General features: G+C 42.6%; 3 protein-coding genes across 4 annotated transcripts in view; all 3 read left to right on the top strand.

The window, feature by feature from the left end:
* The window catches only part of LOC120468239 (uncharacterized), a 163,549-nt gene that overhangs the window by 118,514 nt on the left and 20,653 nt on the right, over nt 1-24,382 (top strand). The window lies entirely within an intron of this gene.
* Nucleotides 1-24,382, top strand: part of LOC120468246 (uncharacterized) — a 167,872-nt gene that overhangs the window by 140,821 nt on the left and 2,669 nt on the right. The window contains exons 1-2 of one of the 2 annotated variants that reach the window (XM_089129138.1): nt 6,972-7,041; nt 9,106-9,359. In XM_089129138.1, the coding sequence (XP_088985264.1) occupies nt 9,302-9,359 (58 nt within the window). In that variant the 5' untranslated portion in view covers nt 6,972-7,041; nt 9,106-9,301. Of the gene's footprint in view, nt 1-6,971; nt 7,042-9,105; nt 9,360-12,284; nt 13,956-24,382 lie in introns of those variants that run through there. The other variant, XM_089129139.1, reaches the window with a different exon arrangement.
* On the top strand, nt 1,286-6,423 carry nol12 (nucleolar protein 12). The gene is made up of 5 exons (XM_089129227.1): nt 1,286-1,405; nt 1,666-1,771; nt 1,843-1,891; nt 3,990-4,197; nt 5,684-6,423. The coding sequence occupies exons 1-5, from the start codon at nt 1,305-1,307 to the stop codon at nt 5,883-5,885; spliced, it is 666 nt and encodes a 221-aa protein (XP_088985353.1). The 5' UTR covers nt 1,286-1,304; the 3' UTR covers nt 5,886-6,423.

Below are 24,382 nucleotides of genomic sequence, written 5' to 3'. Positions count from 1 at the left end.
TTAGTTTAATAGTGATTCGGTCATAACTTGTAAAATCGGTAACGTTGAATGTTAAACTTCTAAAATCCACATATATTCTTTGTGGATTTATTACCTGTGTGTGAGACACATCTATGAGTGATAAAAATAAGATTTGGGTGCATGGAAATGACTGGAAAAAACGAACCAACACACTTAATTATTATTTATTTACTATTACACATTAATTATTCGTTTATAATTTAGAGACATATTTGCAAGAATCAATTTTAATTGTCAAGAATTTATGAACTACTGATATGAATCTTTTGAATCGAATCAGTGGTTCGGAGCGTGCATCAAACTGCGAGTCAATGCGGATTCACTGAAATCGCCCCCCAGCGGCGAAACATCGAAGGCTCCATCTGTTTTACCTGATCTCGTCAGTTTTATATATTTGTAGACGTTTTCATGTGACAATAGGATAGTTAAAATGAATAATAATAGTCTCTTCAGCTTGTTTACCGCAGCCATCCATGCAACAAACAAAACCCTGAAAATGTAATACACAAAAAATTGACATTTAATCTTGTTAAATGATCATTCAATTGCATTGGATAGATTTTACTTCCAATAGAACATTTCTAGTGGATTTGTAAAAGCTGTTTTATGCATGTTTTGAATGAGTTGTGGTTGTTCTGACCAACAGGGGTGGCCAGCGTGTTGCGATTCGAACGCTAAGAATCATTTGAATCATTCAATTGATTCGACGCTTTGCAAAGCTTCGTCTCCCCCATCACTAGTGTGAACGAGATGAAGTCGACAATATATATTTTTACTACAAAATAAATGACCACAAACGTGAAGAGCTTTTCTTCAGGTAAAAACATGTTAATGGTAACTGTGGGCATTGTATAAGACCTACCCCTGAAACAGTGGAGCATGTTTTGATTCATTGTACTAAATATTATCAAGATAGGCAGAGGTTTATTGCTCAAGTAGAAGCCAATGAAATTATATTTGAATACAGTAAGATTTTACAAAGAAATGCTGAGAAGATTTTTATTTTTTTGTTTTTGTTTTTAAAAAGTACAGGGCTTTTAAAAAGAATTTAATTATGTAGAAAATATATATCTCCTGCTATACACTCCAGTCCAGCGGTGGCGGTAATACAATTAATTGTTGTCAACCGCCATTTAAACTGAAGAAGAAGAAGCTTTTCTTCAGGAGGACTCTAATTTTAGATGCGCGTTCTGTGGAGGACCTTTATTTTGGCACTTCCGGCAGCTTCCCAGAAGCGGAAGTGTAGCAACGCGTCACACGTGTTTAGTGAAACTGGGCGAAAAATGGCGAAAAACAGCAAATTAAAGCAGAACTCAAAGTTTAAAAGTGGAGCGAAACAGAAGCAGCGTAAATGTGTGCTCATGTTTGATGATAAAGACAGACAGTAAGTGACATCAATTCAGTACTTTAGTTTAGTCAGTGAGAGGATTTAAACCGAATTAAGCTACAGCAAATCAGTGTTTATTTAACGTTACGTGGATTAAATACTGTGGCATTCATACACATACCCACATATGCATAACAAGACAATAACGTACACATACACACACATTGCCACAGCATAGAAAGTTGTGTTGTAAAGGTGTGTGTGTGTAATGTCACAGAGTTGTGGTGTAAAGGTGTGTGTGTGTGTGTGTGTGTTAGGGATTTCCTGACGGGTTTCCACAAGAGGAAGCTGGAACGCCGGAGAGCAGCACTGGAGGAGATGAGGAGCAAACTGAAGGAGGAGCAGAAGCGCGTCAGAGAGGAAGTGAGGATGAGTAGTGTGTTTTGATGAAGATGATGGTGATGATGATAATGATGATGATGTTCTTCCTCCAGAGACACAAAGAGTATCTGAAGATGCTGCTGGAGCGTCGCCAGGCTCTGGGTGAGTGTGTGTTCAATGACATTTAATCTCACCTAAATGTGTTTGCTCACTTTCGCATTTTTACAATGGGGTCATTTTATGGTTTAGAGTTTACACACACTTTAATTCAACTGAAATAAGTAGCATAAATTAGGGATGTCCCGATACCACTTTTTCACTTCCGATACCGATACCGATGCCGCACCTTTGGCTTTTGCCGATACCGATATTAGTCCGATATTTTTTTTTTCGTGGTCCGACGTGCCGTATACGGCCCACAGGGTGGTTTATAGGTTTAATTTTGTGAAAGACAAAACAAAACAAACACAAAAGTAAACATAATACATATCTTTGGAAAGCTGAGAAACTCGTGATTCGAACGACGTAAACCATTTTAAGATACAATCAACACAGCGGGCACAATCTGTCTCTTTGTCAGATGCTTCAGTAAATTATTTTGTTAATATGACTAAATGCATGGTGGGATTATGCACAACAAAGCACATGTTTCATCACTTAAAACATAATTTCTATATGGAGACATGTTCATTTTGTATTGAATGTTATTCATTCCATATCTAGAAATAGTATTATGTTGTAAAGACAATCAACATATGTGCATAAATTCGTGTCTGGACGTGAGAGAGAGAAAAAAAAAATCACAGGACAGGTTAATAACTTTTGAAGGCTGGCTCTATTATCAAAACAAAAATAAATGACAGCTAGATTAGATGGATGAGGGCGAGGGTGATCCTCGCTCAGATGCGGGACAACAGGTCATCAAACTGGGCGCGTGACAGGCGGAAGTACCGCTGACAGCGGCCGTCATCCAGCGCAGCTCCTGGAGCGAGCGAATGGTGAAACTCGCCAAACGGTTCGGCTCCGAAGGGTCCGGTGGACACAAATATACGGCGACGATGATCCCCACGCCGCTGTTCTGCTATCCAGAGTAAATACAGAGCGGTAACTCTCTTGATGAATGCTCGGTCGACATAAAAACAATGACCGCCAACGGATTTTGATTCTGACGCGCGTAAATTTCGCTTCAAACTTTACGCGCGCCAGTTTCGCTCTTGACACGCGAATTAACACTAGTGGTCAAGCGTCAAACTAGACGCGTCAGGCGCGAATTTGACGCGCGATTCGCGTCCGGTGTGAACGTAGCACAACACTATTGATCCGTCTAACTTCAGTTGAAACGTAAACATTGGAGAAAAAAGAATGTCAAAATGGCCGCTGACCCATGAACTATTGATTGACAGGTCATTTTAGCCAATCGGCGAGTGTTAGGGGTGTCTTCTAAACTCCAACAGCCAACGAGCGTGCCTGGTGAAGGTACCTACCTCTCTTTGAGTGACAGTTTATCTATCCAGTTGCAATAGAGAATGAAATGACGCTATTTTCTGATAGCCAATGAATTTCTGAAAAGACTGAAATGCAGCTTTTGTGGGTGGAATCATCCGATTACATTAGAAGAATCCGTGCGCAAAGCGAGATTCTCTGCGCGCGTGCGTAAACACAACAATCATCACGTGACAGGCTGCGCCGCTAAACTGGATATCGCTCATATTTTTTTCTCCCCTCCGATCTCCGATCTAGCGTTCTGGGCCGGTATCGGCGCGATACCGATGCCGTGGATCGGATCGGGACATCCCTAGCATAAATAAATACATACAATAGAATAAAGAGAGCGTATGTTTTTTTGGGGGTAGGTCTAGCACGAGTATTCAGAAATACTACAGAAACTGCATGAAGTAATCACATGTAAAATAAATCGGACAGTCTTTTAGTCCTGACTAAATTAGATGCATATTAATCCTTACAATTAAAGCGGTCTTTTGTTGTTTTGGCGACAACATTAATGACAGACACATATCAGGCCGCCGTCCCTTTAAGAGCTAGTGCGCGGATCATACACTGACGGTCACGTGCGCTTTAAGACATAACCGACTATTACAATATTCACAGAGACACTATTTTGCATGTTTTTGACCGTTAATCCGTGAAAAATAACTTTTGTTGTACTGAAACTGTTTGTGAAATTGGTTCTCGGAGAAAGTGAGTCAATATTAAAGTTACGTGCGATACCCGTGTTAAAATTTGTGCCGTGTGTGTTTAGATGAGGAGGACGAGCTGGAGGACGTGATCACGGCCACGACGGAGAGCGTTCAGTACGATCACCCCAACCACACGGTCACCGTGACGACCATCAGCGACCTCGACCTATCGGCCGGCAGAATGCTGGATCCGCAGAGAGAGGAGCAGAACGACGAGGAGAAGACCAAAGCCCTCCCCAAGGTCGCCGGAAACCCACTGCTGTCCAAGAAGTACGGATGATTATTATTATTCATGTGATTATCATCATAACCTTTATACGCAAGGGGTAACGTTCATCTCTGAATAAAGCCGTCGGTGTACCTTCAGGACATGCTGTTCCCTAGCTTTTGAAGACGTCAAATAATTTAAAAGATCATGACAAGATTCAAAATGGCGGACGAGTGGTACATCCAATCCGCGCAAAATTCGGAATCCATAGACACCGCGTTTACGACTTTTAAAGTTATTAGCCAAAATACACTTCCAGAAATCAGGACCTGTAGGGGGCGCTATTCCCGAAATTAGGCATGGCCTCTCAGATCATAACGTTCGCTTCGATTGGTCATACTTTGGTACAGCCTCTGAACCAATGTTGGGTCGACCTCGTTACAGAACTATTGAATAAAGTTGAATAAACGTAATTTCTGTCCAAAGATCATTTGTGGTAATTTATTTAAGAAAAATAAGAGTATAGAAAAAAACTGAATAAAATGGCCACTACTGCTTAATGTAAGATGTTGATCGTGACTAAGATGCATTTCTCTAGTTTAAAACTTAGACCCATTTCAATGTTGAATGTTTGAACTGGTGGTGGCGCTATAGAGTTGGTCCTAAAGACTCCAATATTGGTACAAGTGTGCCAAATTTCATCATTGTCGTATGTTCTGTTGATAGGGCTGCCATTGATTAAGAAAAATAGGAAAGTAAACGTACAATTACAATAGGGTGATCAGGGGCCTCGTTTATTACCGTTGCGTCGCTCAAAACTGGCCCTGAAAGAGCCGAACGCCACTTCCCACGCATAAGACGTGATTTATAAAAACAAACATGTCGGGAAAATTCTGAGCCATGTGTACGAATGTTTTGGAGGCAGTTCGATGGTGAGCTGAAGTGTCTTTTTGGTCACTTTTATACAGAATTTAATATATTTATATATATATAATAAATTATATTTGTTATTCATTTATATTTAAATGAATAATAAATATAATTCATTTATTTATATTTAAATTAATTATATTTATAAATAAATAAATATAAATTAAGTTATATTTATTTATATATATATATAAATATACATTTTTATAAATTTGTAAAAATTTATGTATAGATTTTTTATACATAAAAATTCATGTACACAAAAAATATTCAATTTTATGTATAAAAATCTAGAGACAATTATACATACGATAATACAAATATATTTTCTCTCGCCAAGCCCATCACTTGAGGCAAATATTGATCTCTTCTTCATGTCCGCGGTGGCTAGCGTGTCAGGCCGTTTGTGAAACTGACGCATATACAGTCTATCTCCATATTCTGAGGTCACACACACACACACCTGAAGGGCTTTATTCTGATATAACAACCGATGTACGACGCACACTTCATCAGATTCAGACTGTGCTGTGAATCGTTTTAATGACTCACTGTTTGTTGTTCACTTGAGTCTGTTGTTCAGTGATTCAGATTCATTGTGTGTGTGTGATTCTGCAGGATCCAGACCCTCACGGCGTCCCTCAACAGCCTCACTAAACAGAAGAGCAACAAACGAAGGTCCAAAAAGGAAATGAGGCGCAGAAGCCGTCAGAGCGACAGGAAGTCGTCATCAGCGCAAGACAACAAGCTCCGTCAGGGCAAGAGCACCAAAGCGCAGAGACGCAGACAAACGGGCCGGAACGAGCGGCATCAGGACTGACGAACGGCAGACTCGCGACTGACGTGTCAATTCACGAACTCTCGCCGTGTGTGTGTGTGTGTGTGTTTACATGTTGATTCTTTATACGGACATTAAAAAAGAAACATTTCAAGCTACAGTGTCAAACTCTCATTCACACACTAGGCCTGTTCAGAATGAGTATTACTTCAGGAAACGTCATCATTCCTTTATATCTCTCATTAGCAGCTACGGTTAAAAACATGAATGCGTTCACTCATCCATAAACATAAACATGATTAGATCCAAGTTCCATGATTTCAATCCTTTGTAAATGATTGAAAAACAGCGAACTGTAAAAAGGAAAGCTTTCATTTTGTTTGCAAAGACACTGAAGCCTTACTTTAGTTTTTTTCCAAGAATCCCATTCATCTGTCAACGATGGAGATCTCAGTGGGGTCACGACCTTTGGTAGTTTCCCCTGAACTGAACGCTGCGCAGGAGTTACTACTCTTAGGAACATATTTACAGTGAAATACTTATTTTCCACCATGATTTACAAATAAATTCTTTAAAAATCTTTCAATGTGACTATTGTTTTGATCTATCTCTGACTCGTGTAACAAGAACGCTTTAAAAACAACTGAAATATGTCAATCTTTTAATCTTTTCCTTTGATATATATTTGTTTTGTTAGCGTTTATTTGTCCCCCTCATGTTTTTTTTCTATTTATTAGTTCTATATGACTGTTTTCTTCTTTTAAAATGTTTAAATAAATAAATATAATAAAAATTAAACAGCATATGACCTTAAAGAAATAAAATGGCTTTATTTTAAAATGCTCTACATAATACTTGCACTGAGGACATGCTATTAATCTATCAAATTCAGGTTTAAAAATCATGTGATTTAAAATGTAAAATAAACTATTTTGCATGTAGCCTATGTAGAGTGAAACTTTGATAACTTAAGCATTATATAAATAACTACTTATAACAATTTAACAGTATTACCACACAGGTTAGATTAGAACATCATCAGTATAATATTGAGCATACATGTAATTTAAGACCAGCGCATGCGAATTGTAACCAGAGATCGCTATTGCGCATGCGTTTATGGCGTCACTAAAACACACCTCCATCCACCAGCTACGTCATCGTGTTGTGAGGGAGTTTCAGCGTCGAGTCTTCTGAGGTGAGGAGAGCACTTCACGGTATTTCTTATATTTACACACCCATCACACACACTTTATACAGTTTGATTAAGCGACAGACTCATTTCTGTGTTGTTTTCATCGATCACAGCGATACTTGTGCGTCTTTTCTGGCGTCTTCGTCCTGAAATACACATTTAGTGCAGCATCAGCGAGCCTGAGGAGAATATGTGGAGTTCATTCAGACCTTGAGCGAGTGTGTGTTCGTTTGTGTGATTGTCTCGTCAAGTCAAAAGTCAAAATGTAAAATCTGTGAGGGGAATTAATGTGAATCGATCTCAAGTGTCATAATGGAACAGATAATGCTGAATGCTTTACATTGAGCCTATGATGAGCCACGTGAGACATTAATCAATACTAATATGAAAAGCGTTTACTTTTGGAACAATGGTGCTTTGTGGTGCTCTTTATTTTTAAAAGTTTTATTATAATTAACAGTTTCTGTTATTATTTTTAATGATCTAACTACTTTATAGTGATTAATGTAGCTATCATAAGATCAAACTTGCAATATTAATTTGGTAATATTATGCTGCTGTAATTATTTATATCTATGGTTTATGAAGATGAGTGTCATCATTAGGGATTGTTTTTGTATTATTTATGTTTTATCCATGTCATATTGTGATAAATAATAGTATTCGCTTTCAGTATAGTAGTTGTTTTATAGGCTTTTATATCCTGACTCAAATAATGTGTTTCTAACAATCTGCTGATGATCCTGAATGACTTGTTGAATGAGTGTTGATAGTCTGAGGATCATCAATATTAACAGACCTGCTGAAAACACTCTATTTCCTGACTATAGTTCCTGTTTTCACCTCATTTATTATGCTGATGTCTTCTGTAAATTGACACTTAAAGCTCATTTCATCGGTGTCAGCAGACTGAGGGGATTTGTTGGCCACAAGTAGGGCTGGGGTAAACGATTATTAACTAAACGATTAGTTGGGCGATTATTTTATCGATTAGTCGACTAATCTAATGACTAATTGGACGACTAATATAAAGAATATTTTTTTCTGCTGCTCAATTAATAAAAAAAAACAATATCTCAAATAAATACTTGCATACTGAATCAAGATACTATAAGCTGGCTAACGTTAGTCTAATGTTATGTATTTGAACACCATCATTATAACTCTACAACCGCCAAAACCGTATTATTAAAATATATTTTACAAACATTTTTGATCATAGAGAATGTTTAAATATTAATATCAGATGAGGAGGGAAACGGAGGCGGAGTTAGTGGTGCGATCGGAGGCTGCTACTACTGGAGATGAATCGGGAGAGGTTTGTGCACCTACTGATCAGAGCGCGTGCTGACACGGAGTAAAGCCTTGTTTATACTCGACACGTCCGCACGAGCGCGAATGTGCGCACGGCAAAAATGACGTGTTGGGTGCGCAAGACCAGGAAGACTGTGGCTGGCTGTGTGTACGCCTTTTTTGTAACAGCAAGCGCGGCGCCGCGTCCGGGAACGACTTCAAGCCGAATCTGCCCGAGCTTGTACGTCTCACCACACCGGCACCCAGTTTGCGCATCTAAATTGCAATTTTTTTTCTTAAGGGTTTGTTTACTGTGTGTGATTCATTTAATGGATAGCACATTCGTCCTCTATTCTGCAATGTTTCGGTCTCCCACGTGTGTATTGCAAGCTGTACCGCCGGGAACATGCAAAAAATAAATAAATAAAGAAGCGTCGACGCAAAAATATGACGTCGACGCAATTTTGACGTCGAATCATCGACGTCATCGACGCGCCGCTACAGCACTAGCTACAAGTTTATTTCTGTTTATGATTTTAACTGTTTTTTCTTACCATCATTTATATTTGGAATAATTTAAATTATTGTATTCTTTTATATTTCTAGATACCTGTATTTTCATGAAGAAGCAGAATAATGTTAGGATTAGCAATATAAATAATTAATGAATTGGCATCAGTTACTGTACAATGAATAGATCAACAGACACAAATGCTTAGAACGTCATTTATTATTAAAACAAAACTTAGAAATTAATATTTTTGATTTGGGCAGATCAGCTCCTCCAACACTGGAACACATCATCAGTGAAGCTCCCCCACTCAATCACATCATCAGTGAAGCTCCTCCCACTGCAATTCTCCAATAAATGCTGTAAATTCTCATCAGCTACAAGTGAAGACGAACATGAAAGCATCAGGAAGAGCTGAAATCTGCAAAGACTGAGTTTATTAAAGAGGACAATGAGAACATGAGTGATCCAGAACCCTGCAGAATGAAACACACTGAAGATCCTGAAGAACAAAGAGGTTGGTGTTTATTCTTCATTCATTCATGATGCTGGAGAACATTCATGTTAGAAACATTCAAGCACTTTTAGATAAACAGCTAAACTATGAAATGATACAGAATGTTCTGGGTTTGTTTCAACAATACTATTTTAGCTGGTTTATTTTTACAGTTATTTTATATCTGGTTCCCAATTTTGCTACAACCTTCTCAGAATTTGTCATTTTCAACATAATTGAAACATGTATTTTTAGGCATAATCGTTAAACACCAAGTTATTGATAAAGTTGTATTTGTCAAATATAATATAATTTATTCATAGTTCTAGAGAGTCTTCTTACAGTAACTTTGGTAGAGGTAAATTTCCACAAATCCACAAAACACATGTGAACTGGTTGGGCAAACTCCCATGAACCCTCCAGCACCCTGTAGAGAGTATAGAGCTGGTCCAGTGTTCCACGGCCTGGACGAAAACCGCACTGTTCCTCCTGAATCCGAGGTTCCACTATTGGCCGTATTCTCCTCTCCAGTACCCTGGCATAGACTTTTCCAGGGAGGCTGAGAAGTGTGATCCCCCTGTAGTTGGAACGCACCCTCTGGTCCCCCTTCTTAAAAAGAGGAACCACCACCCCGGTCTGCCATCCCAGAGGCACTGTCCCCGCCCGTCAGCCAAGACAGCCCCACAACATCCAGAGACTTGAGGTATTCGGGGCGGATCTCATCCACCCCCGGTGCCTTGCCACCGAGGAGTTTCTTGACTACCTCGGTGACCTCAGCTAGGGTGATGGACAAGTCCACCCCTGAGCCCTCAGCCTCTGCTTCCTCAATGGAAGACGTGACGGCGGGATTGAGGAGGTCCTCGAAGTATTCCTTCCACCGTACGACGACATCCCCAGTCGAGGTCAACAGCCGCCCAGCCCTACTGTAAACAGCATTGGTAGGGGACTGTATCCCTCTCTTGAGGCGCCGGACAGTTTGCCAGAATCTCTTCGAGGCCAGCCGATAGTCCTTCTCCATGGCCTCACCGAACTCCTCCCAGGCCTGAGTTTTTGCCTCCACAACTGCCTGGGCCGCAGTCCACTTGGCCTGTCAGCTGCCTCCGGAGTCCCACAAGCCAACCAGGCCCGATAGGACTCCTTCTTCAGCTTAATGGCATCCTTTACTTCAGGTGTCCACCACCGGGTTCGGGGATTGCCGCCTCGACAGGCACCGGAGACCTTACGGCAACAGCTCCGAGCAGCCGCTTCGACAATGGAGGTGGAGAACTTGGTCCACTCAGACTCAATATCTCCAGCCTCCCTCGGGATCTGGTCGTAGCTCTGCCGGAGGTGAGAGTTGAAGATCTTTCTGACAGGAGATTCGGGCAAACATTCCCAGCAAACCCTTACAGTACGCTTGGGTCTGCCGAGTCTGTCCAGCCTCCTCCCCTGCCATCGGGTCCAACTCACCACCAGGTGGTGATCAGTTGACCGCTCCGCCCCTCTCTTCACCCGAGTGTCCAAGACATACGGCCGCAGGTCAGATGAAATGACCACAAAGTCGATCATCGACCTACGACCTAGGGTGTCCTGTTGCCACGTGCACTTGTGGACACCCTTATGCTTGAACATGGTGTTTGTTATGGACAAACTGTAACTAGCACAGAAGTCCAATAACTGAACACCACTCGGGTTCAGGTCGGGGGGGGCCGTTCCTCCCAATCACGCCCCTCCAGGGGTCACTGTCGTTGCCCATGTGAGCGTTGAAGTCCCCCAGTAGAACGACGGAGTCCCCAGTTGGAGCACATTTTTCAGCACTCCTCTCAGAGACCCCAAGAAGGCCGGGTACTCTGCACTGCCGTTTGGCCCGTAGGCACACCTTCAGTGAGAGACCTATCCCTGACCCGTAGGCGCAGGGAAACAACCCTCTCGTTCACCGGGGTAAACTCCAACACATGGCGGCTGAGCTGGGGGGCTATAAGCAAACCCACACCAGCCCGCCGCCTCTTACCATGGGCAACTCCAGAGTGGTGAAGAGTCCATCCTCTCTCAAGGAGTGTGGTTCCAGAGCCCAAGCCATGCGTAGAGGTGATCCCAACTATCTCTAGTCGGAACCTCTCAACCTCACGCACAATCTCAGGCTCCTGCCCCGCCAGTAAGGTGACGTTCCACGTCCCTAAGGCTAGTTTCTGTGTCCAGGGATCGGGTCGCCGAGGCCCCTGCCTTCGACTGCCGCCCGATCCTCTCTGCACCGGCCCCTTACGGCTCCTCCTGCAGGTGGTGAGCCCACGGGAAGGCGGTCCCACGTCGCTCCTTTGGGCTGAGCCCGGCCGGACCCCGTAGGGAGAGGCCCGGCCACCAGGCGCTCGCATAAAAGCCCCAACCCCGGGCCTGGCTCCAGGGTGGGGCCCCGGTTGCGCCATACCGGGTGACGTCACGGTCCTTAAATGTATTCTTCTCATAAGGGGTTTTTGAATATTATATTATAATTTTTTTATTGAAAAATACCAGATTATATGTTTTATTATGAACTTTGAGCATAAAAACAGAAGTGTCAATGATTAAAAGTGGGTGCATCGACTTTTTGTGATAAAGGTCAGACCTACTGTTATGATGCAGATTTTTTCAGGTGCACTCTTGTCATAAATTCATCAATTACTCTTTCTACATAATTTGTAACACGAAACAGGGGTAGAATATGTATTTAGAAGTCTTAGACCTTTCCAACAATATATAATTTGTCATAATTAGATTAAGATTTAATAGAAATATAGTGAAGTACAGTTAGGCGTCCCGGTACCGGGACGGTGACAGTTGAGGGGTTAAGGACATAATATTTTATAGCAGTTGTCTACTTACTACTATTACATCAGGTTTCACTTTCATATCCTTTCACTTTATATTTCTCTCTTTGAATTATTTTGATGTACTGAAAATTAAATCTAATATTTTTTCTTTTCATGTCAGACCTGATGGAAGAAAGCGAGGCGAGAGAAGAACTGAGAGAAGTGAAGGAGGAGAGAGAAGAACTAAGTGAAGTGAAGGAGGAGAGAGAAGAACTGAGAGAAGTGAAGGAGGAGAGAGAAGAACTGAGTGAAGTGAAGGAGGAGAGAGAAGAACTGAGTGAAGTGAAGGAGGAGAGAGAAGAACTGAGAGAAGTGAAGGAGGAGAGAGAAGAACTGAGAGAAGTGGAGGAGGAGAGAGAAGAACTGAGTGAAGTAAAGGAGGAGAGAGAAGAACTGATGGAAGTGAAAGAGGAGAGAGAAGAACTGAGAGAAGTGAAGGAGGAGAGAGAAGAACTGAGAGAAGTGAAGGAGGAGAGAGAAGAACTGAGAGAAGTGGAGGAGGAGAGAGAAGAACTGAGTGAAGTAAAGGAGGAGAGAGAAGAACTGATGGAAGTGAAAGAGGAGAGAGAAGAACTGAGAGAAGTGAAGGAGGAGAGAGAAGAACTGAGAGAAGTGAAGGAGGAGAGAGAAGAACTGAGAGAAGTGAAGGAGGAGAGTGAAGAACTGAGAGAAGTGAAGGAGGAGAGAGAAGAACTGATGGAAGTGAAGGATGAGAGAGAAGAACTGAGAGAAGTGGAGGAGGAACATCATGTCCAACCTGGAGGAAAACCCTTGAGTCGCTCAAAGACTAAAAGTTCATTTTTAAAGAAAAGACGAGCAAAGAAATCTTTCACCTGCACTCAGTGTGGAAACAGTTTCACAATCCAAGCTAGTCTTGAGCGTCACATGATGATCCACACTGGAGAGAAGCCGTTCTCATGTGATCAGTGCGGGAAGAGTTTCAGTCTATCTTCACACCTTATTGTTCACATGAGGATTCATACTAGAGAACAACCTTACAAGTGTTCACACTGTGACAAGAGATTCAGTCAATCAGCACATCTGAAAGCACATGAGAGGAGCCACACTGGAGAAAAACCTTACAAGTGTTCACACTGTGACAAGAGATTCAGTCAATCAGCAAATCTGAAAACACATGAGATGATCCACACTGGAGAAAAACCTTACAAGTGTTCGCACTGTAAAAAGAGATTCAGTCAGTTATCATCTCTGAAAACACATGAGAGGATCCACACTGGAGAACAACCTTACAAGTGTTCACACTGTGACAAGAGATTCAGTCTGTCATCATCTCTGAAAACACATGAGATGATCCACACTGGAGAAAAACCTTACAAGTGTTCACACTGCGACAAGAGATTCGGTCGATCAACACATCTGAAAACACATGAGAGTATCCACACTGGAGAACAACCTTACAAGTGTTCACACTGCGACAAGAGATTCAGTGAGTCATCATCTTTGAAAACACATGAGATGATCCACACTGGAGAAAAACCTCACAAGTGTTCACACTGCGACAAGAGATTCGGTCGATCAACACATCTGAAAACACATGAGATGATCCACACTGGAGAAAAACCTTACAAGTGTTCACACTGTGACAAGAGATTCAGTCTGTCATCATCTCTTAAAACACATGAGAGGATCCACACTGGAGAAAAACCTTACAACTGTTCACACTGTGAAAAGAGATTTGGTCGATCATCACATCTGAAAACACATGAGAGGATCCACACTGGAGAGAAGCCGCACACGTGTGATCAGTGCGGGTCGAGTTTCTCTATTAAAAGTAGCCTGAAGCAACACAAGAATATCCACACAGTGGAGAAACCACTTAAACACAGTCTGATATCACTGTAAGTAGTTTATTTTCATGTGCTTAACAACAAAGTCTCTTCTGTGTAAATTAGCCACACATCACCCTATTGCCAAATGGTGGAACTTGACAAACTCGGTTCACTTCCGAAGGGTCTGGTGGACCCAAATACGGCGACGTTGATCCCTACGCCGCTATTCTGCTCTCTAGAGCAAATACAGAGCGGTGACTCTCTCAATGAATGCTTGATCAACATAAAAAAGATGGCCGCCAATGGGTTTTTTTATTCCGACGTCCTCTTTCGCTCTTGATGCACGAATGGATTCCTAGTGTTCAAGCGTATAACTACACTGTAGGCGCAAATTTGACGTGCTATTCGCGTCTGGTGTGAATGCACAGTTATAAGTTAACTACTACTTGTTAATACTCCCTTAAAAGTTGTAACCTTTGCATACTTGGTTTGCAGATAAGGAGGAACAGACCACCACAGACACTAGAGATCTTGTTCCTGTGGGACATGAACAGCAGAGAGTTGAAGATGCCATGAGGAGGAACAGACCACCACAGACACTAGAGATCTTGTTCCTTTGGGACATGAATAGCAAAGAGTTGAAGATGCCATGAGGAGGAACAGACCACCACAGACTCTAGAGATCTTGTTCCTGTCGGACATGAATAGCAAAGAGTTGAAGATGCCATGAGGAGGAACAGACCACCACAGACTCTAGAGATCTTGTTCCTGTCGGACATGAATAGCATAGAGTTGAAGATGCCATGAGGAGGAACAGACCACCACAGACTCTAGAGATCTTGTTCCTGTCGGACATGAACCACCACAGACACTAGAGATCTTGTTCCTGTGGGACATGAACAGCAGAGAGTTAAAGATGCCATGAGGAGAAACAGACCACCACAGACTCTAGAGATCTTGTTCCTGTGGGACATGAACAGCAAAGAGTTGAAGATGCCATGAGGAGGAACAGACCACCACAGACTCTAGAGATCTTGTTCCTGTCGGACATGAATAGCAAAGAGTTGAAGATGCCATGAGGAGGAACAGACCACCACAGACTCTAGAGATCTTGTTCCTGTCGGACATGAACCACCACAGACACTAGAGATCTTGTTCCTGTCGGACATGAATAGCATAGAGTTGAAGATGCCATGAGGAGGAACAGACCACCACAGACTCTAGAGATCTTGTTCCTGTCGGACATGAACCACCACAGACACTAGAGATCTTGTTCCTGTGGGACATGAACAGCAGAGAGTTAAAGATGCCATGAGGAGAAACAGACCACCACAGACACTAGAGATCTTGTTCCTGTGGGACATGAACAGCAGAGAGTTGAAGATGCCATGAGGAGGAACAGACCACCACAGACACTAGAGATCTTATTCGGCTTGCCAAAGCCAATGATGGATGTAAACCTTGCTATATGGACAGTTCCTGACAAGTGTGTCCATTGTTGTGCATCTGACTAAGCCTACACCTGATGGGAGTAGGTGTTCTCTGTGTGCGTCTTCTTAGCATCCTTGACAATGACAATTATCATCATTAATCTGTGCTACTATGCCAATGGAGACACTTCTTAAATGCACTCAGCCCTAAATGTTAAGGCCACAAATGTACCTCACATAATTCCTGAGGTCCAATGTACCAGAGGAGGGATTTGTAGGGCTGAGCAAATATGGCCAGAACTCTTTACTGTCCTAGTACTTCAGAAATCCCTTTAAAGGTAAACATGTGAATTAAACGTGGCACAATGGCCTTCATCATCACAGTATGCTAATGCCTATCTAGTGCAAGGGTTTCATCACTATGCTGATCGAGGACTGTTGGGACAATCCAGTCACAGGATAGTTCTGTCGGGAGAGAAAGAGTCGTTTGCACCTCGATGACACATCTGTACTATTTGCTTCACAGGACATATGCTTCCAACTACATACTGTTTATTTACTAGTGTGCTCTAATATGTACCTATACCATGTTTGGTCTCATCTGACAGCTTATAAACTGAACTGAACTGTGGTGAACTTAGTTCAGTCATGGTTTTTAGTTGCGCTTTAAAGCATAACGTGTGATACAGCGGTCTCTGTGACTTACGCATCATTAGAGCTGGAAAGACGTCTATGGTCTCCCTCCAGTCTGATTAGCGCATTCATAGCAAGATGGCAATGAGGATCTGTCTTTCGTACGCATTGATTCATCAGTTTCAGAGCAGAATGAGAGTGGAATTGTTTTGCTAACCCACTTGAGGTGTGCACGCCACATCTTACAATTAGTGGCACCACAGATGCGAAGACAGCCATGAGAGACAGTCTCTCGTTTCAACAATGCAACAGTGGGTAAATGTTCTTCCTTGAGGAAAGCATCAGGGAGACCAAAGAATGCAGAGACGTCGAACTGGGTTACCTGGAGGAGTTCTCCATAATCTTGAAGCCCATTGCAGTCGCCATTGATCGACTACAGGGCCAGGCATCCTGCTATTGTCAGAAGAGTAAATACTGACAAAATTTTCATTTTTGGGTGAACTAACCCTTTAAATACATGTCCATGTATTTAGCTTTTGACATCTAGGAGGTAATCATATTATAAGAATATCCTGTAAGTTTCAGAACTGAAAACGTCCTTGTTAGTCCAATAAAAGTTTTTATTGACACCAGGCTCAGCAAACGACTCGTTTTTCAAAGTGGGGAACTATGATGTCAAAGAGGATAAAAACCCACCCCCGCAGAAAAAGATCAACGCCTACTTCAACAAGGCCGGTTTAGCCCCGCCCACCGATTCACGCATTACACGCATAGCTAAATAACATAAGCCGCTTTCCGACCAAGTAGTTACAGGAACTTAGTTATAGGAACTGTCCACTTCTAAACAGTTCTAAGAACTACTCTCCCCTAAACTCGGTTTTGCTGCTTGCGTTCGCACTGGCCAAGTGGCCATAGGAACTGGTAGGAGGGGTAACGCAAGCACGGCGACGGTCTTTATCACTAGACGTAGCGCGGCCACATACAACAACAAGAAACCAGCGTGGAGGAGGCTATTATTGCAATGTTCTGCCTTGCCGGGACCTTAATAACGAAGAACGAACAGCGGCGTTTAAAGATTATGCTTGAGTTCTGTACAGAGAAACACAGAAGACGAAGCGTAATATGATATTAAGTTATATGATGGAAGAAGATAAAAGAGCAGAGCGCAGGAGGCAAACAAAACAATGGGTAAGTTTAGCTAGCATTAGCAATTAGCTGGTTCAATGCGTTATGTTTGTCTTAATCCTTAGTAATGTAATGTTTTGCAAAAACACACCGCGTATGGCAGGCAGCGTGGTACAAGTTCCGTGTTGACAATGGGCATGACTTTTATAAGTTTAACCAATCAACGTAGACCTAGGGAAAGGGAACTTAAAAAAAAGTCTTTGCTCTAGACTAGGTACTGAAAGAGTTATAGGAACTACGGTCTGAGGAACTAAAAAATCCCCAATTTAGTCCGGTCGAAACACGAGAAAAAAAGGGTTATAGGAACGTTAGGTTCTAGGAACTGCAAAAGTCCCTCCGGAAAGCGGCTATAGATGCCTACCTGGCGTCCATTTGCTCTGCAATACCACTCCATAACAGCTCTTTTATCAAGATTTTTGTAGTCGCTGTGGCGTTTGTCATAGTTTAAAGTGGCCGAAGTTTAGTGACAACATGTTACAATGTTTACGTGGTATGCTACTGTTTTTATCATTGCTTGACACAAATTTCACAATTTCAAAACAATACTGTGATTTGATTCTGACCTTGATTCAATATTGATTAATTTGGATAAATATTAGGTACATTAGATGAATATTAGTTATAATAGTTATTTTCTCAAGATAAATATAATTCAACTAATGTAAACATACAGAAGGTTCTGTCAGCTGGTATTTTTATTAAAGGTTAAAAATAAAAACTCAAATATAAATATAATGCGTTATTATTAAAATAACAATGTTATAATATTTTAATGATACAAGCAAAAATATAATAAATATGTAATATTGTCACATATTTACCAAAACGAGAAAATAAAAAGAAATGCGTAAAAAAAAAAAACAATTCTAGTTTCGAGATTAAAGTCAAAATATTTTGAGATTAAAGTCGAAACACTACGAGAATAAAGTCGTCAGTTTCACTCACGGATTTGTGGCTCGACCTTATTTTAGAAGAACACCAAGCGGTGCGTTGTTAACGAAACATATTGTATATTGTTTTATTGTGTGTTAAGTGGAATACATCAACTGCTTAAAGAGATTCTCCATTGTTGCGGGAATGGGGGAGGTGAACACTGAGTGGGGGCCCCAGGCAACATTAATCAATGATAGCCTATATAATATTTTTATACCTTACCTATTGAGATACAGTATCTCATAATTCTGACTTGACATACAATTGCACCTGAAATATCACACATTTCTGAATTTATAACCTGCAATTGTGACTTTAAATCAATTCTGAGATAAAAAGTCAGAATAGTGAGATAAAAAGTCGCAATTACCTTTTTTTATTTCTTAAGTCGAAAACAAGCTTCCATGGACATGTCTTGCAGACACTGAACAGCAAATTAAGAGGAACCTTATGTAGGCTACAGATCACTGAGTATAGCCATTAAAGAAGGAACTCTTACCAGGCAAAATATCATTAAGCACTTTTTTTGGACATCTGACAAGATTTATATTCTTCATTTTCCCTTGAATGTGTACTGGTATTTTAAGATGTTTACAGACCTTATTGTACTGTACCTTTAAATTTACAGAGACAATTAGGCTGCTTGACTAATGTTTGCAAAAATGACCTGAATAAATTAAATGGCTTTATTTTAAAAAGCTCTATATATGTGCATTAAAAAACAAATCCTTGCGGTGAGGACATGCTATTAATCTATCAAATTCAGGTTTAAAAATCATGTGATTTAAAATGTAAAATAAACTATTTTGCATGTAGCCTATGTAGAGTGAAACTTGGGTAACAAGCGTCCCATTTATGTAAACAATTACTTATTCATCAATAATTACTTATAACTATTTAACAGTACTACTACACAGGTTAGAACATCATCTCGGTACAATATTGAGCATAAATGTAACTGAAGACCTGACCAGCGCATGCAAATTATAACCAGAGATCGGTACTGCGCATGCGTGTATGACGTGACCAAAACACACTTCCATCGAGCTGCGAGGGAGTTTCAGTTTCAGCGTCGAGTCTTCTGAGGTGAGGAGAGCTGTCCACGGTATTTCTCATATTTACACACCCATTACACACACTTTATACAGTTTGATTAAGCGACAGACTCATTTCTGTATTGTTTTCATCGATCACAGCGATACTTGTGCGTCTTTTCTGGCGTCTTCCTCCTGAAATACACATTTAGTGCAGCAGCAGCGAGCCTGAGGAGAATATGTGGAGTTCATTCAGACCTAAGCGAGTTTGTGTGATTGTCTCGTCAAGTCAAAATGTGAAATCTGTGAGGGGAATTAATGTGAATCGATCTCAAGTGTCATACTGGAACAGATAATGCTAAATGTTTTACATTGAGCCTATGATAAGCCACGTGAGACATTAATCAATACTAATATGAAAAGCGTTTACTTTTGGAACAATGGTGCTTTGTGGTGCTCTTTATTTTTAAAAGTTTTATTATAATTAACAGTTTCTGTTATTATTTTAATGATTTAACCACTTTATAGTGATTAATGTAGTTCTATCATAAGATCAAACTTGCTATATTTATATTAATTTGGTCATATTATGCTGCTGTAATTATTTATCTCTATGGTTTATGAAGATGAGTGCCATTAGTGATTGTTTTTGTATTATTTATGTTTTATCCATGTCATATTGTGAGAAATAAGCCTACAGTATTTTCTTTCAGTAGAGCAGTTTAACAGGCTTTTCTCATCTATCCTGACTCAAATAATGTGTTTCTAACTGCAAACACTCAGAATAAAGTGAGATGATCTGCTGATGATCCTGAATGTCTTGTTGAATGAGTGTTGATAGTCTGAGGATCATCAATATTAACAGACCTGCTGAAAACACTCTTTATTTCATGACAATAGTTCCTGTTTTCACCTCATTTATTATGCTGATGTCTTCAGATCTCCTGTAAATTGACACTTAAAGCTCATTTCATTAATAATTAAAACGTTTTAGTAAAATGAATATCAATCTTCTTTGCACATATGGTAGTTGAGAGTTTCAAGCAGTGTTTAATAAAATTGTTTCAATTCACTTAAATTTAGAAACTTTTTTTTTCCCCCAACAGTGGTATCGATTTAGTATCGATACCGAGGTATTAGGTTCTGGTATCGTACCGAAGCCAAAATTGTGGTATCGAGCCATCTCTATCCAGGAGAGACGCGCTTGATTCCTGCCAGTTCCATAGTGAGAGTGGCGCGACCAGAGACATTTTGGGCACTGCGCCTGCGGCATATTGAATGTATTGTAAACAGTTTTTACGCGAGATAAATACAAAAGACCGAAACGAGGATGTCAAGCCGAAATGCCATAACTGTAAGGAGGCTATTTATTCAAATGAAAGGAGTAGAAAGTAGCCTACAGATAATTGCGTGAATAGCTTATGTAAGGAGTAGAAGTAAAAAGTCGGCTGAAAAATAATTACTCCAGTAAAGTATAGATGCCCAAAATGTGTGTTTGGACAGAATACGAGACAGAGTTATTTATAAAATTCATAAAAGACAAAATAGAGGAATACTGGCTTCTAAATAAGTGAAAAAAACACCTCACATGTGCCGCTCACAGTATAGTCTTTCCTTGCTATTAATGCTTGGATAACATGCTTAGGCCTACGTCTCTTTATCAGTAATAATATAATAATGTCTAGTGCGTTGGCTGTGATAAACCTACCAAGGTCCGTTGCCATGATTTTTGGAATGACTGATCGCGAGAGGAAAAAATGACGTTTTAGTCGCATAACAAAGTTTAATGGAAATGCCGTCATTTCGCAATAGTTTTTTTTTCGATATTTAGATTAGAAAAAAAATTGCGCGAATCTGTGATAGAAACGCGACAGCATTTAACATAGACTAACTTTTTAGAGTTATAGTGTTCATTATACTAACCATTCAACTCCGGATTGATTCTGGAGGAATAAGCACCGGCAACAATCCGTCCTTCAACGCATGATCATGTTTCGATTCATATCGTGCTCAAAGAGGAGGGGCTATTCGCGTCTCCGTTGGCAGTTTGTGAGAGAAGGAAGCAGCGAGCAGCGCGCTGCTCTACAATAAAATAAAAACCTGAAAATCAATGCGTGGCGCTCAACGTTGATATTGTGGTGGGCCACCACAAATTAATGCATGTATGGGATACCCTGAAGTTGCAATTGCGTGTTATGAAGTCAGAATTCTCTTTTTTTCTCAGAATTGCGACTTTATATCTCGCAATTGCGACTTTATTTCTCACAATTCTGACTTCATATTTCGCAATTGTGAGATAAAGTCACAATTATTTATTTAATTTTATTCAGTGGCGGAAACAAGTTTCCATATCTTTAGTAAGTGTAGAAAACGTTTTGTCTTTTATTTTGTAATTTGTGTGTACGTTTCCAGGTGTGTCGGTCACATGGGTATTGTTCGGGTAGCGTAGAGAGGGGGTGAGTACAAGAGTGCTCACTTTCTGTTGAGCTTTACATGTATGTTCTTCGTTGTCTCTACGCGTAGTCTGTTACCATGTCAATAAAAGCTACTGAATATTCCATAGCATCTTCCTCCGATCATCCGGGCCCGGGTCGCGGGGGCAGCAGTCTAAGCAGAGATGCCCAGACTTCCCTCTCCCTAGACACTTCCTCCAGCTCTTCTGGGTGGATACCGAGGCGTTCCCAGGCCAGCCGGGAGACATAGTCTCTCCAGCATTTCCTAGGTCTTCCCCGGGGCCTCCGCCCAGTGGGACGTGCCCGGAACACCTCCCCAGGAAGGCATCCAGGAGGCATCCGGAACAGATGCCCGAGCCACCTCAGCTGACCCCTCGATGTGGAGGAGCAGCGGCTCTACTCTGAGCTCCTCCCGAGTGACCGAGCTTCTCACCCTATCTCTAAGGGATCGCCCAGCCACCCTGCGGAGAAAGCTCACTTCGGCCGCCTGTATCCGGGATCTTGTCCTTTCGGTCATGACCATAGGTGAGAGTAGGACCGTAGATTGACCGGTAAATCGAGAGCTTTGCCTTACGGCTCAGCTCCTTCTTCACCACAACAGACCGGTACATCGACCGCATTTCTGCTGAAGCTGTGCCGATCCGTCTGTCAATCTCCTGTTCCATCCTTCCCTCACTCGTGAACAAAACCCCAAGATACTTAAACTCCTCCACTTGAGGAAGGATCTCTCCACCAACCTGAAGTAGGCAAGCCACCCTTTTCCGGCTGAGGACCATGGCCTCGGATTTGGAGGTGCTGATTTTCATCCCAGCCGCTTCACACTCGGCTTCAAACCGTCCCTGTGCATGCTGAAGGTCCTGGTATGAAGGGGCCAACACGACAACATCATCCGCGAAGAGCAGAGACGAAATCGTGTGGTCCCCAAACCTGACACCCTCCGGCCCCTGGCTGCGCCTAGGAATTCTGTCCATAAAAATTATGAACAGAACCGGCGACAAAGGGCAGCCCTGCCGGAGTCCAACATGCACCGGGAAGAAGTCTGACTTACTACCGGCAATGCGAACCAAGCTCATGCTTCGGTCATACAAGGACCGGACAGCCCTTAGCAAAGGACCCCGGACCCCATATTCCCGGAGCACCCTCCACAGGCCGCCTCGGGGGACACAGTTGAATGCCTTCTCCAAATCCACAAAACACATGTGGACTGGTTGGGCAAACTCCCATGAACCCTCCAGCACCCTGTAGAGAGTATAGTGTTGGTCCAGTGTTCCACGGCCCTTACAAAAACCGCACTGTTCCTCCTGAATCCGAGGTTCCACTATCGGCCGTATTCTCCTCTCCAGTACCCTGGCGTAGACTTTCCCAGGGAGGCTGAGAAGTGTGATCCCCCTGTAGTTGGAACACACCCTCCGGTCCCCCTTCTTAAAAAAGAGGAACCACCACCCCGGTCTGCCATCCCAGAGGCACTGTCCCCGACCGTCAACCAAGACAGCCCCACAACATCCAGAGACTTGAGGTATTCGGGGCGGATCTCATCCACCCCCGGTGCCTTGCCACCGAGGAGTTTCTTGACTACCTCGGTGACCTCAGCTAGGGTGATGTACGAGTCCACCCCTGAGCCCTCAGCCTCTGCTTCCTCAATGGAAGACATGACGGCGGGATTGAGGAGGTCCTCGAAGTATTCCTTCCACCGTCCGACGACATCCCCAGTCGAGGTCAACAGCCGCCCACCCCTATTGTAAACAGCATTGGTAGGGGACTGTTTCCCTCTCTTGAGGCGCCGGACAGTTTGCCAGAATCTCTTCGAGGCCAGCCGATAGTCCTTCTCCATGGCCTCACCGAACTCTTCCCAGGCTGGAGTTTTTGCCTCCAGGACCACCCTGGCCGCAGTCTGCTTGGCCTGCCGGTACCTGTCAGCTGCCTCCGGAGTCTCACGAGCCAACCAGGCCCGATAAGACTCCTTCTTCAGCTTGACGGCATCCTTTACTTCCGGTGTCCACCACCGGGTTCGAGGATTGCCGCCTCGACAGGCACCGGAGACCTTACGCCCACAGCTCAGAGCTGCCGCTTCGACAATGGAGGTGGAGAACATGGTCCACTCAGACTCCATGTCTCCAGCCTCCCTCGGGATCTGGTCGTAGCTCTGCCGGAGGTGAGAGTTGAAGATCTTTCTGACAGGAGATTCGGCCAAATGTTCCCAGCAAACCCTTACAGTACGCTTGGGTCTGCCGAGTCCGTCCAGCCTCCTCCCCCGCCATCGGATCCAACTCACCACCAGGTGGTGATCAGTTGACAGCTCCGCCCCTCTCTTCACCCGAGTGTCTAAGACATACGGCCGCAGGTCAGATGAAACGACCACAAAGTTGATCATCGACCTACAACCTAGGGTGTCCTGGTGCCACGTGCACTGGTGGACACCCTTATGCTTGAACATGGTGTTTGTTATGGACAAACTGTAACTAGCACAGAAGTCCAATAACTGAACACCACTCGGGTTCAGGTCGGGGGGGCCGTTCCTCCCAATCACGCCCCTCCAGGTGTCACTGTCGTTGCCCACGTGAGCATTGAAGTCCCCCAGTAGAACAAAGGAGTCCCCAGTCGGGGCACTTTCCAGCAACCCTCCCAGAGACTCCAAGAAGGCCGGGTACTCTGCACTGCCGTTTGGCCCGTAGGCACACACGACAGTGAGAGACCTATCCCCGACCCGTAGGCGCAGGGAAACGACCCTCTCGTTCACGGGGTAAACTCCAATACATGGCGG

The sequence above is a fragment of the Pimephales promelas genome, chromosome 3 (genome assembly GCF_988280905.1).
Source record: "Pimephales promelas chromosome 3, fPimPro1.hap1.1, whole genome shotgun sequence".
Lineage (NCBI taxonomy): Eukaryota > Metazoa > Chordata > Actinopteri > Cypriniformes > Leuciscidae > Pimephales > Pimephales promelas.
This window is presented reverse-complemented; position numbering and strand designations above follow the sequence as displayed.